The sequence below is a fragment of the Python bivittatus genome, unplaced genomic scaffold (assembly GCF_059951505.1).
Source record: "Python bivittatus isolate LINGU-HERP-01145 unplaced genomic scaffold, Pbiv_v1 ctg000780_np1212, whole genome shotgun sequence".
Classification (NCBI taxonomy): Eukaryota; Metazoa; Chordata; class Lepidosauria; order Squamata; family Pythonidae; genus Python; species Python bivittatus.
Window position 1 is genome coordinate 2413460 of NW_028277108.1, and position 13547 is coordinate 2427006.

Consider the following 13547-nt stretch of genomic DNA (forward strand, 5'->3'; position numbering starts at 1 on the left):
AATGTATGGACAAATTGCAATCATATCTTACATGGCAGCTTCCCCATCCCCAGGAAAAATTAGTGCTGTTGTTCAGGATGAGGGTCTACTGTCACTGGCTATGAGGTGAGGTTGTGCCAGCACAGTAATATTTGTGGATCATTTGTAGAATAAGAAGGAACATAAGACATAATTAGCTACTACAATTTGGATTTATAATTTTAAACATTACAAATAAAATAATGGTTTGTTAATACAACATGAGAATTATGTACCTGAAATGTATAAATACGTGTTCACAACACAATCATTGTGCTATTACACTGATTTCAGTTTATTAACTGGTGGAAGGATAAATGACATAATTCAGATAAATATACTTAAAATCCAAATGAATCCATTTGAAGGACTTCCCTCAAAACAGTACACTTTAAAACTTTCTAACTATAGAGAATGTGCTTCCCCACTTCCCATAGAGTGTGTTGTCCTTATGGGCAGAATCCTAAAAAAAGAAAAAGAGAAAATAAAATATGGTAAAATTGCCAGAAGGCCATTACAAAATAAAGGGAATTGGTTTGTCATAATAGGATGTAATAAGGTGCTAGAACTGACAGATGGGTTCAAACCAGTCTGCTAAATTAGGCAGAGTATGAATGTCTGTTTAATTTCACCCTTGATGTCGCTGCCTTCGTATCTGAATACTGTACTCAACCCTGAAGAACAAGAGGAGCTAGAACGGGCAGGAGTCTCTTTCCATCTAACTCTTAAAAAATGCACTATTAGTCAGTCGGTATTCCTGACCAGCTTTCCTCAAACTCCAAATCAATCGGGTTTCAATTTCTGTAATCTCAGCTGAGGATAGCATTAATGTCCAGTGACATGAGGTTAAGGAGAACTGTCCCAGTCTAGCAACCTTTGCCTCCTTTAGTTCCCTGGCCTATGGTACCCCTAGCTCGTGAGCACATTCCCACCATCCTCCAAACATCCAGCACTTGGAGCAACATGTGGCACTTCAGGAAATCATCCTTTCTGTTTTCCAAGCCTTAGAAGTCAGCTTAAATCACAGTTACTTTTCTCCCAGATCATCTTCAGTTTTTAGCAGTCTATAGTGATTTGCCCATACTATTAACTCAGGGGTGTCTGTCCTTCCCTAAGACTAGAGCTTGCAGTGAAAACTCAGCCACTCAACCATCCTCTTCTTTTCCTTTGCTGCCTACAACCAGGCCAGTAGCTCTGTATCCCATCCCCTTAAACTTCTGCTACTGGTGAATTAAGAAAGATCTTGCACTGCACTAACATATAACATAAAATGAAATAAATAAAATAAAATAAAATAAAAAACAAATTGTTTGTGCTCTCCCCTGTCCCCATCCATCTAGGACTGCAAGTAGTGTCACATACCTTGTAACATAATCATGCAAATGACACAACTATTCATGACGTGTATGTGATGCTATCTCGACTCACAAATCATCGTTATGGTTTCTCCTAGACATCTATGCCCCAATGCACACTTTTATATGTTTGTTTGGTGAGTTGCAAAAAGCAGAAACAAAGATCCTTCCGAAAAACATGTATGAGGGGTGCTGCAATGAATAGCGGTGACGGAAGTCTTTCAGTTGCCATAGTTCATGTGCCATGGTGCCATATCCATACTACACGCTAAACACTGATATGGGGTGGTATCCTTGTAGTGGTGGCATGCCTGCATTTTTCCATTCAGGTAACTTTCCCAGTATGACCATGACAGGAAAGAGAAGATTTAGCACATTATTCTTTGAGACAGTAATGGAAATCTGTTCTAAGCAATGTATAGACCAATGTTTCTCAAACTTGACAACTTTAAGATGTGTGGACTTCAACTCCCAGAATTCCCCAGTCAGCTTGGCTGTCTGTCTGGTATAGACAAACCCTCCATGAGCAATAGATTAAAGCTTTTTGCAGGGCAGGTGATACTGTGTGAACGAGAGGCTTAATGACAACTGCTATAATGATAACTGAGTCTAGGAGCCTCAAAGTGGGGGAAAGACAAGAATTCCCAGAAGGAAGAATAGACACTCTGTGGGTTGAGAACTGCAAAAAGAGATTCCTGACAAAAAGTGAGAATCATCCAAATTTAAATTAAGAAGTCAGATTGTCTCTATCTGCAAAAGAATTGGAGGGGGAAGTATATAAATCACACCTGAGAACAACTGGTAACTAATGATGAATTAATATGAAAGAGTTGGAAATCCCTTAGGGCCTCCTTTTTTTAGTTCTGCGATTTATTCAAAGCAACTCATGGCCAAGTTTGTTCTGTTCCTTTCATGAGTCTTCTCTTGCCCAGTTTGCCTTCCAAGTCCATCTCCCTGGTCCCTTGAGGTTCTGGCCCAGGTAGACTTGAGGTCACACCAGCTGCCTGGTACCCATTATGAAATAGTGCAATTCAGGATGAATAAATAGGTTTGCAAGTTTGTTTCTAGCATGATACAGTTCTCAAAAATGCTTACAGTGCTTCATCAGATGCACCTCTTAATTTTCATGTATTAGGATTTGCCATGATGTAACAGATGTGTTGGACTTACAACTTTCCCTGCCATAAGGTCATACTGGTTAGAAATTCTAAGAGTAACAGCTCCAACATATCTGGAAGGCATCAGGTTGGTGAAAGCTAGTCTTAAAGCATATGATGATCTAGGCCAGTATTTCTCAACCTCAGCAACTTTAAGATGTTGGCTGGCAAATTCTGGAAGTTGAAGTCCACACATCTTAAAGTTGCTGAGGTTGAGAAACACTGATCTAGACAAATATTTTATGTTATGAACTTAACATTTGCCCACTCAAGAAGATACAGAATCCATTCTCCATCTTTCCTCCTGGTGCTATTTTCTTCCACAGTCTCTCTGCCCCAACTGTTTTTATGAAGGATCTTAAGCTAATTGTGGCATCAGTGTGTCGCTAAGAATTCTAACTGCATTAGAATTAGTAGTTCTCTCTCTTGTTCTTAATCTATCACATCTTGACCAGTTTTCCTATAAAATTCTAGTGAAATATTTCTTACCATCATGTACAATTATCCTGTATTGTTTGTCTAGGCAGATTTCCACCTGCTTTTGCCTGACAATTCTTTGCGCTTCAGGCGATAGTCCATATGGATTCCGGGAAAACAAAAAAGAATAGCTGTCACCACAAGTCCCATCTTCATTAATATTACGGCAGGAGTAGTGTAGAGCATATGTATCATAATCTGTGGCCACAACCCAGTGATCATCATCTAGGATAAAGCACAATGAAAATTCAGTATCACTTTATTACTTATTACCCCAAGCCCATTAGTTCAGGATCACTTATTGACCCATTGTTGTTCACTTCAAAAGCTGTTTCACGCATTCTTTCTCTGTGAACAAAACCTGATTTGTAGGCATCCACTTAATAGTGTAAAAGTTACTGTATTGCCATTCAAGTACTGAAAGTATATACTCTTATCAGAGACGAGATTTATCTTTGTATTAGAAAGTGCCAATTACTTAAAACTGATTCCGAAATGTTTAAATACACGGGCAATTTAATTGCTTACATACATGTTTGACACTTCATGTATAAAAATGAAGTACGAATAGAACTAGATTTAGAAACATCATTATTTCAGGGGCAAGTGTCAAGTCAAACTGGTGAACACATGATGAGAATGATTTTCAGAAATGCTGCTAATGGTATTTTAGTGCTGAAGAAGCCAAAAGATTAAAGTCTGTGAAATGGCCAGGCTTAAGTGATAAAAGTCCTGAAATTTACAAAGGAATCAACACTGGGAGCACATTATCTTCAAAGTTACCAAATAACAGGAGGGGTAAGAACTTTTAACAGCTTCCTTTCTAAAAGAGGCATCCTGTGGAGCCAGCTTTTGATAAGATACAATTCAAGGGATGCGCCAAATTCAGTGTTTAACCTGACCCAGACAAGGACAACAGCCTTTGGACTCCAGGGTCTTTAGGAAGCAGCCAGCTTTGATTTCGTGGCAGAGCAAAGGTTGAATATCTGTTGAAGGTTGGGTGAAAAAAGCTGGAGACAAATAGCCTTTCCAGTAATATCTGATGACTTCTGGAGTTAGCCTGTTCTAGCAAAAAACAAAACAAAACAATAAAAAAACAGGCAATTCCATGTGCCTTTCTGGAGTCTTCAAGGGATACTGAAACCAGATTTTCAGCACCCACAATAACAAAATTATTCAAATGGTAATGATGTCAGTCTATTCTGTGCAACTTCCTTAAATGTAGCTGTAGCTTCAGTGGACAGATGAGGGAGATTTTCTTCTCCTGCTCTCATCTACTTAATGTTTATAGATTTGACCAACATCTCTTCATAAAGAAGAGAGACTAGATACATAACATTCTCCCCCAACCTGGTGCTTTCTAGATTTATTGAACTTTCAATAAAGTAGTTCATTCAATTTGGTATTTTCAATAAAGTAGTTCAATTTCATTCAAAGGTAGCCAGGGCTTTGGGTAGCTAGCTGTCCTCCTGGCACACTCACTTCCTTTCTGGAGATAGGAGGCCACACCCCAATATTTCATTTTGAACTTGGCAGGATCCTCTGTCTCGGTGAAGGAGCCAATCATATCAGCACATATGTTCCAGTTACTGAAAAGAAGGAGAGGTGGATTTCAGGTCATCCTTATAAGTCTGTAGCTACTTGTGCTTACCAGTAAGAAGGAAAAGAATGTGACCAGGTAGAAGAGAGGCAAAACCTGCGAGAGGCTCGATCACGTCATTTTCTGGCTTGAGAAATAGCAGTATTTCTCATTGTGTTGCACCTTCCAACCCAAGTCAAAATGCACAGTAATCAAGGCCAGACATGATTTTTGGCATAAGAGGAACCCCCCGCCCTCACCATGACTAGATTGTCCCTTGCCTTGTCCTTCTTTATTGCAATAGTAATAAACCCTAAAAGCTGCCAGCTTGATGTCCAAGGCAGCTGAGCTAAGATCCTGACCCGACCTTCCTTAATGATAGGGCTGGACCTCCTATGAAGGAAGCTGAAAAGGGCTGGGCCTCGTGACTCACCCAAAGAGCACTACTCTGCCTCTGGCAGTGGCACTCATTTTCTCATTCTCATCCACAGTAAAGTGGGCCACCACGTTATCCTGAAGAAACAATCCTTCAGGGTCTTTCTTGGCTATGGCGTACCAGGTGCCAGCATACTGCCAAAAAGAGAAAGAAAGTCCTTAGCAGACCTGGCTAAAGAAATAGGTCAGGAAAATGCAATATCAGGAAATGAAACACCAATGGAGAAAGTTTCAACCACAGCCAGTGTTCATCTGCTGTGAAAGCTTGCAACAAAAAATGAAACGCCAAACACACTGTGCAAGGATGAACTTCAATATTTCAGGAAACCCTAAAACATTTTCAGGGAAAGAGAACAAATCTGGATTCTCAGCAAACCCTCCTAAAATAAAATTCTACATTAAGTTGGTGATTGACACTTACAAGCTATATTTGGGGACTTCTGAGGACAGGTGTACACATTTTGATTAACCTTTGAAAGACGGGTTCCATAGCTTAAATAGTGGACTCTTCTGTATACAATAACTATACCAAACTTAATAATTAACCTTTGTTTTATTTACCAGATAGCTCTTACGTTATTATGGAACCAATGGGAAGGAATAAATATACACCATTCCAGGGATGACGCAGATTGTCCTCTGGTTAGATGCCACTAGTTGAAGGAAAACACTAGAGCCAACACATCCATAACTTTTCCTTGCATATCTAATTTTTATCCATTGGAAGTAAGCTAGAAAACATTTCCTTTTCCTGCCATCTCTCTCAAGAGTGATATAGAGATTAACTGAATTAGATAACTGAGCCTTGTGGAGATTAACACATAAATGATTTGGATGATGAAATGGTGCCAAATTTCTCCCCTGCCCAAAAAATGTCTGTCACTAAGAAAACTTGAGATTTATAATAAAAGATTACCTCATTTAGAGTTTATACAGCTGACATATCTGCATATATAGGCTATATTTGACTGAACAACATAATACTCCAAGGAAGAAATTCAGATAATACCAAGTTATTGATGTTATTTGAAATGTAAACATATGTAACTCAATTCACAAAGAGATTTCTCTAAGAGAGTGACACAGCTATACTTTTGAAATTTATTTCCGAAAATAAATGGGAGGAGTTTGCTGGGCAATGAACATAACTAACTGCCTTTATCTGCTACAAATAGTGTTCACCATGAATTAGCTGCATGCAAGTTTAATAACCTTATCCATTCTAACATCTAACACCAGCAGAATGCACGACATTTTACTATAAAGGATTTTTGCTGTAAAGTAAAATCTTAAAGGATTTTATTGTTTTACATTTGGCAACCAAAGAAGCAGTAGATGAGGAGGGAAGCGATATCTGGTTTATATTTAGGTTTGGTTATCTACTCAAGGGTAGGGACTCTGGCTCTCCAGATGTTTTCAGACTGCACAGAATTGTAGTTCAGCAGTGTTCAGAATCCCATGGGCATGAAAATTAAGGTGACAAAAGTTTCATGGACAAGGTAGATTTTAGGGAAGGAACTGAAGGCGGTAAGAAAGATGGCTATTTGGAAGAGGCTATCAAGCATACAGGCAGCTAAGAAGCCATCTCAGATTCTTTTATGTAACTAGGAAACTTTTGGATAGTGGGAAGCAGCAAAGAAATGCAGGGATGGGCCATAGGGGAGCAAAGTAGAATACCTAGAGAAAGGAAAAGATGAGGGCAGAATACTTACTCGATATTTATCAAAGTTTTCCTGAACCCTGAAGTTGCTCACTTGGCAGTCCCGCTGCGCCTGACATCTGCTGTCCAATAATGCCAGGCACACCACCAGCATCAACCAGGCAAGGGTTGGACTCCTGCGAGACATCTTGATCCTTTGTGCCTGCAACAAAAATCAAATACCAGTCATAACAGGGAAGAAAAGGAAGGCTGTCCCGTGTAACCTAAATGAAGGATGAAGAACAGACTCCTTCAGGCATGTGGCAGATGAAACGGGAGGTCTCATAAAGCCCCTAAACAGGGTCCTAGAGTTCTTCTGAAAGGATCTTTCTGAATCAGGGTAGGATTGGGACTTTCTGCCTGAGGTCTTCCTCCACCACATCATAATCACCAGAGAAGGAGGCTCAAATAACTAAAGAAGATACTTGTCTGAGGAAGAAAAGTGCAGACCCAGCAGCTAAGTTCCACAGCAAACAGGAAGAGAGGCTGGACATAAGCTTTATAACCTTGGGTGAGGATGGGGGAGCAGTTCTTTTGTAAAGGCGTGCAGAGACAGGCGCTTGATTAATTCCAGCTGCTGGCCAAGCTCTTCTAACAAAGATCTTGCGTAACCCTGCAGCAGGAGGCTGGGGAAGCAAACAGCAGTGATCTTTGATCCCCAGCCACTAGCTAGGTAGGGGGGTATAGCATATACTCCTCCCTGTCTCTCCAGCTTGTATAACACCATTGGAGAAAAAGCCAAGCCAAGAAAGCAGGATTCACACAGCAAGATCTGGTTATGGTTCAAGAGAGAGCTTGATGGCTGCAGTTGTCTCTGAGAACTGTTTTTCTTTGCCTGCTCTTTTTGGCATGGTTGAAAACATTTCATGATATCCTTGTTAAGGCAAAAAGGGTTCTCATTCATTTAATGTTGTCATTGATCCTTTGGGCCTCTCTGAATATTATAAGATTTTTTTTTTAATGGAATTGTGGCAGGAAGAAACCCAGTGATGCTAACAAAGAAGACCCAACATCCATAGTAGGGCAATATCTAGTGGATCTAGTTCTAGTGTGGAGAGTGGATTGTTGTCCCCCATGGCCCAACCTAGCTATCTTATTTGTAAAGGGAGAATGAGTCTCTTATATGTGAGACAGAGCAGGAGACGGTCTTCCTACGGATGAGCTGCCTATCACATTAGTATGTCAGCAATTAGATGCTTAGTTCTGGAGAACAATTGATTTTTGAGAGTCCACATTCTCTGTTGTCAACATGCTCTTATAAAGGGTATAAATGAAGCAGTCATATCAATATGGATATCTGCCAAAGCAGTTATAGAAACTGAACTTGGCTGTAGCATTAATAAAAAGCTTTTTCGAATGTTCAAATATTTCACATCCAATAACTCAGTAATTCCTCCAGGAAACTCCAAATTGAGGACACTTCCATTTATCTAGTGTTTCCATCCCTAAAACCCTCCCACCGATTTCATGGGCATCCAGGGGCGTAGGGGGGCAGGGAAGTAACTCATGATGTCATGTCATCAAGATGCCACTGACACAAATTATATAATTCACATTGTGCAATGGCATCATGATGCATTAGACATTGTTGTGGCTTCTAGCAAAAGTCTAGGGTAGGCACAACACATATGCCATAATGTCTGAAGCATTCATACCTGGGCAACAAGTATAATCTATGCTAAGAAATCAGCAGCAGCACACACACAATCACATAAGGCAGCTTTTGCCCATGGTCTGTGCTTCCTAACATGCCTCTTCCTATGGCAGCTCAAAGTTTGGTGTCAATGTGAAGGGGTTATTCAAGAAGAAATGAGGTAATTCTTGTGAACAAAACAATGATAATTGCACCTGATTGTCTATGGATCTTTCCTAATTTGATACACTGAGGTTATCTCCAGTCATCTGTGAGGTCACACTGCAGCAGCCTTTAGAAGGTATTTCACATCTAACCCCAATAGTATGGTCTGTTCCACACATACAGCAAGCTGAGATGGTAACGCAATAAAAGAGTCCTGAGCGGTTAAAATGGATGATATCATTGTTTGTGGAATATATGGATTTTATTTTGAACTGTTTTGTTACATACAGTATGTGAGGAACACCATGTTATCAGCCCTGGGGATGTCTTACTTCCAAGATGGTATCTGTTGCTATGGAGATCAACAGGTACAATCAGAATACTGCTTTTGGTCTTAGCTGACAGACGCAAGAAGGATATGAAGAGGCATGCCCAATATGGGTGGTGTCATGGAGATGAGCAAATCAAAGTCTTTGGAATTTATCAGCCCCCACCCCCCGCCCCGTGTTGTTGATAGACTTCTTTCATTATTATATAAAGGATTTTTTTCCTCCTTTTTAAACAGTTGGCATTTCCTCACAGTCAATATTTATTCTGAAGTTTCAACATGTCTACAATCATTTAAAAGAACCTGTTAAATATTCTTTAAACATGTAGCCTAAGCTGAACAGGATAACAACACAGAACAAGCAGAAACTAGATGTGGCTCCATATTCCTTTCCCAACAGATAGAAAAGATGACTCCAGGCATAATGGTGGAAAAGTGTTGCAAACAAAAATATCCAGATTATGTAGTTAATCAATTCCTCCCTCTTTCCTTCATTAAAAGTCCTAGACCCTGGGCAGGAAAAAACACATATGACTGTATGTTGCTCAGTTCAATGTTTAAGCTGAATCAAATAAGTTTAAAGAACAGTACCAAGATGAGGAAAGCAGATTTAACTTCTTGAAAAATGTGCCAGAACCCTTTATAGTTGACTCATTCAACATGCGGTGCCATGATTTATTTAACCATGGTTTCTTGAACAAGCCAATATGTCTTTATGCACTCATCACATTAAACCATTTTAGCCATGATTGAGTATAAACAGTATGCTAAGTCAAAATAAAGCAAATCACATTAAAGCTTAGCAGGAAGTGAACCATTAGTTTTCAGATGCATTGAATGACCATATATAACGTTCAAAGCTACTTTTTTTTCAGGGTAACACTTCTTACAGAAGCTACTTGACTTCTGATATGCAGGCTCTTATACAGGTAATCTTCGGTTAATGACCACTTGTTCAGTAACCATTCACAGTTATGATGGCGCTGGCGAGTGGTATTTATGACCAGTCCTCGAAGTTCCGCCCATCCCAGTACCCTCGTGGATATGTGATCGTGTCCCCGCTGTTTGGAACATTCTGCCCCCGGAGGTGTGATTGACCCCCTCACTCCTGGCCTTCCGTAGGGCTTTGAAGACCTGCTTCTGCCACTTGGCCTGGGGTGGGGAGGGAATACTTCAAGCATGGGGATGGCTAGCCCCATAGAGGCCTGCTGTCTTTAGCTCCAGATTCTTCATCTTCTTGGACTCTCCTTTTTCTTTTTTAGTAATGTTTTTAAATTGATGGTTTATGTATTTGTATATATTTATAGTTTTAATGTTTTGTGTGAGTCTCCCAGAGTTCCCCATTGGGGGGAGATGGGCGGGGGAGAAATAAAATAAAATAAAATAAAATAAAATAATAAATAAATAAATAAATCTGGGCGCTTGGCAACCGGCTCGCACTTATGATTGTTGCAGCATCATGTGATCGCCATTTGAGACCTTTCTCACTGGCTTCCCACAAGCTAAGTCAGTGGGGAAGCCATCAGGGAAGGTTGCAAATCACTCCAGTAAGTTGCTCGCACCCTCTCCCTCCTGGCAGCAGTCACCCCTAGCCCTGCCACACTCGCTCTGTGCCTTACCTGCCTGCTGCCCTGCTTGCAAGCCACCTGGGACTTGCTTAACAACCTGCAATCCTCGCTTAACAACAGCAATGGGGAATACCAGGATCGCCGTCGCTAAGTGATGGGGTCATGTGATGTTCTGCTTTATGTCATGCATCACTTAGCGATGGAAATCCTGGTCCCAGTTACCATCGTTAAGCGAGGGCTACCTGTATCTGTATACTGTTTCTGTAGCCATTAAAAAAGTGACAGTGGTTAACTATGGAAATCTTTACTTGCTGCTCATTGCAATTGAAATGCAGCTATTTAAAAAACAAACAAACATATAATATAGCACCATAATTCCAACTGAATTTTGGAGTTTATACCACAATTTCAGATTTTCCTATCTAAATATCAATATCTGGCAAAACCTGACCAAGTCAGTCACTACCAATTTAATCAGAAATAATGTTCTATTTTAAGTTGATCTAGTCTGAGCATTTAAACTGTAATTAAAGATCCTCCTTCAGTGCTCTGGATTTCTATCATTCCTTTTTTAAAAGCTGGTTCTTTTCTTTTCTTCTTTCAAAATATAGACCTTCTTACAGCATAACTCGTAAGTTGCAAAAGGAAACTGAAGAAGCTATTTCTTTTCAAACGCCAGATGTTGAAAAGGCAGTGCATGAGATATGCATCACTTCTTGGCTAGTCAAATTAACCTTAAATATCTGGTCAAAGGTTGCACTGATAACAATGCAAAACCAGGTTTTTTCTCCTCTTTCTTTTAAAAAACTTAACAATTGAGGATAAGTGGGAGTGACACGTAAATGTAAATACTGGATGAACCACCAGAACCTCATAAATACCTCTGACATTTCCCTGGCACTTGAAGCTATTTAAATCATCTCAGGCTCATCTCTTATCCTTCTTAGAACTATCCACGTCCTATCAAAGCTCAGGGCTGAGGCATCCCTAAGAAGGGTGCCATAAATAGTTGTATTTGTTATAGTAACCACAGACATCCAGGACGAAAGCAAAATACGCATTAAAATAACAGGCTCTGCGTATGCCAAAACTGCTTGAAAAGAATGACACAGAATCTAACTAGTTCATCACATCTTTAAAATTCCGATTTAATCCTGACGGTGATGGTGGCCGTGGTGGGCCATCGTATCTCCCCTGAAAATAGAATCAAATACATGAACTCTCATCTCCTCCTTAAGAGTGAATTGTTATCGTACCTTTCGTAACACCATGTAAATAAAATCCTTCTTCGCTATTGATGTTCCCTGAGTTTCCTTATTTATTTCCTTTGCTGTCACTTATGGGTAATTTATTTTTATTTTTTGAAATGGATTGCATAGATTTTTGTTTGTCTGTTTGTTCGTTCACTGTAAACTGCCCTGAATTATCTTTGGCAAAAAGCACTACCGATATGCATTAAATCAGTGTTTCTCAACCTTGGCAGCTTGAAGATGTGTGGACTTCAACTCCCAGAATTCCCCAGCCAGCCATGCTGGCTGGGGAATTCTGGGAGTTGCAGTCCACACATCTTCAAGCTGCCAAGGTTGAGAAACACTGCATTAAATGAACAAATACATATTTGAAATTGGTCTTATTACATTCTGAGAGACTTTGATCTCAGTAAACATGCATAACTCTTCAGGCTTTTTTGCACTGTGGCCTTAAGCAGCTTGACTGCCGTGCGTAAATGGGCTGGAAGTGAAGTCAGCTTAAGAAATCTCTTTCCAGATTTCAGTCTCTTCCTCTGCTTTGGCCCCAGGGATACCCTGCGATTCTGTCTTTACCCCTCCCACTGTCCTGGGAAAGCAACCCCCAATTGCATTCCTTTTCATGGGTGGGTCTTGGAGGACACGTGGCTTCCAATGATAAGCCTTCGTGTCGGCCCTCCTCTGTTGATGCTCCCTTGTACTTGGCACCTTCCCCTACAACGTATTCATCAGTGGAGCGGTTAAAAGCAGCAACAAAACCAAGTGTTTGTATTGTTCTTCCTGTCACTTATGCTGGAAGGTGAAATCGACAGGACTCTCGTCCATTTTACCTGATTTTAAAAAGGGGGAGGGGGTATCATTTCACTAAACTGCAGCGAAATTTTTCAGTGAAAATTTAAGTGAAATGAAATTTCAGTGAACTTGCCAAAAAAAAAAAAGCTGAGCCTGTGAATGTATTGTCGAAGGCTTTCACGGCCGGCATACGATGGCTGGTGTGGGTCTTCCGGGCTGTGTGGCCGTGTTCTGGAGGTTTTGTTTCCTACCGTTTCGCCAGCATCTGTGACTGGCATCTTCAGAGTGCAGGAGCACAGACAGGAGCAGTTCTCTCTGTGCCCAGGGTGATGGGACCCTTTTGTGGGTATTTATAGAGATCCGGGGGAGGGGGGAAGGGGGGGATTGGGGGTGTGTGGGGGGGGTTGGGTTACTGAGTGGCTGCTTGTTTTGGTGTCAGGATTTGTGTGTATCTTCCTGGTGATTAGGCAGGGTTTTTTCTTCTATTGGGTTCTATCCATTTTAATGAACAGCACCTATAGTTTTTAGTACTACACACTTACTTCCATGAAGAAAGCAGTGCCAACCCTTTAGACGCAACCTAGCATGCTTTGTGTATCTAAGCATCTTTTATACTGAAAAGGGTCAATGTGTGTGAATGCAAGCTTGTAAAAGACTTTTCCGCAGATCTCCAGGAAGGGAAAGATTGTCAATGCAAATTCTGTGTGTGAAAATTAATAACAAGAAAGAGCAAGCAAAAGCAATTGAAAATGAATATGCACACACTCATAGGTATATTTTCTATATTGTGCGCTATGTAGGAACTACTAGATTGATTTATCATGCTAAATGTCTGATTTAGAATAGATGAGTTAAGAGTGCTGAAGGGTTTAGTGTCCTGACATCTCTTTAATTAGCAGTCACTGGATCCTTCACTAAGAAGGCGCTAAGCTACTGGACTGCTGTCATACTTCAAGGGTTTTAGAAGGTTGGAAAGCCCACAGAACAAATCTACAGGTTTGTGCTTGCTGGAGATATAGAATGAACAGCATACCATTTTCCCATTAGAAGCAAAATCAGACTTTTGCTGGGCTTCAGTGGTGATGCAAGAGTAA

The 13547-nt window shown here is 40.4% G+C and overlaps 1 protein-coding gene across 4 annotated transcripts; it reads right to left on the reverse strand.

Moving 5' to 3' along the window:
- Positions 1-289: 289 nt before the first annotated feature.
- RBP4 (retinol binding protein 4) lies at positions 290-7320 on the reverse strand. 4 transcript variants are annotated; one of them, XM_025168909.2, is made up of 6 exons: positions 7227-7320; positions 6734-6883; positions 5020-5156; positions 4490-4596; positions 3020-3232; positions 290-481 (listed from the first exon to the last, which is right to left on the reverse strand). In XM_025168909.2, exons 2-6 carry the CDS (start codon positions 6866-6868, stop codon positions 468-470), a joined length of 606 nt encoding a protein of 201 aa, XP_025024677.1. In that variant the 5' UTR covers positions 6869-6883; positions 7227-7320; the 3' UTR covers positions 290-467. The 4 variants fall into 4 exon arrangements, with proteins under 4 accessions (XP_025024677.1, XP_007431822.1, XP_007431821.2 ...); XM_007431760.3 differs by having other exon boundaries at positions 7171-7240; XM_007431759.3 differs by having other exon boundaries at positions 7146-7239.
- Between the last annotated feature and the right edge of the window lie 6227 nt (positions 7321-13547).

What these genes read in the sequence shown, in the direction of transcription:
- RBP4 (XM_007431759.3), bottom strand. Translation starts at nt 7,214, where the DNA reads ATGTCCAGCCTCTCTTCCTGTTTGCTGTGGAACTTAGCTGCTGGGTCT. An exon ending in AAAACTTTGATAAATATCGA is followed by an intron (nt 5,157 to 6,733) that starts GTAAGTATTCTG and finishes TCTTTTTGGCAG; the next exon opens with TATGCTGGCACCTGGTACGC. An exon ending in CTCCTATCTCCAGAAAGGAA is followed by an intron (nt 3,233 to 4,489) that starts GTGAGTGTGCCA and finishes GCTTTATCCTAG; the next exon opens with ATGATGATCACTGGGTTGTG.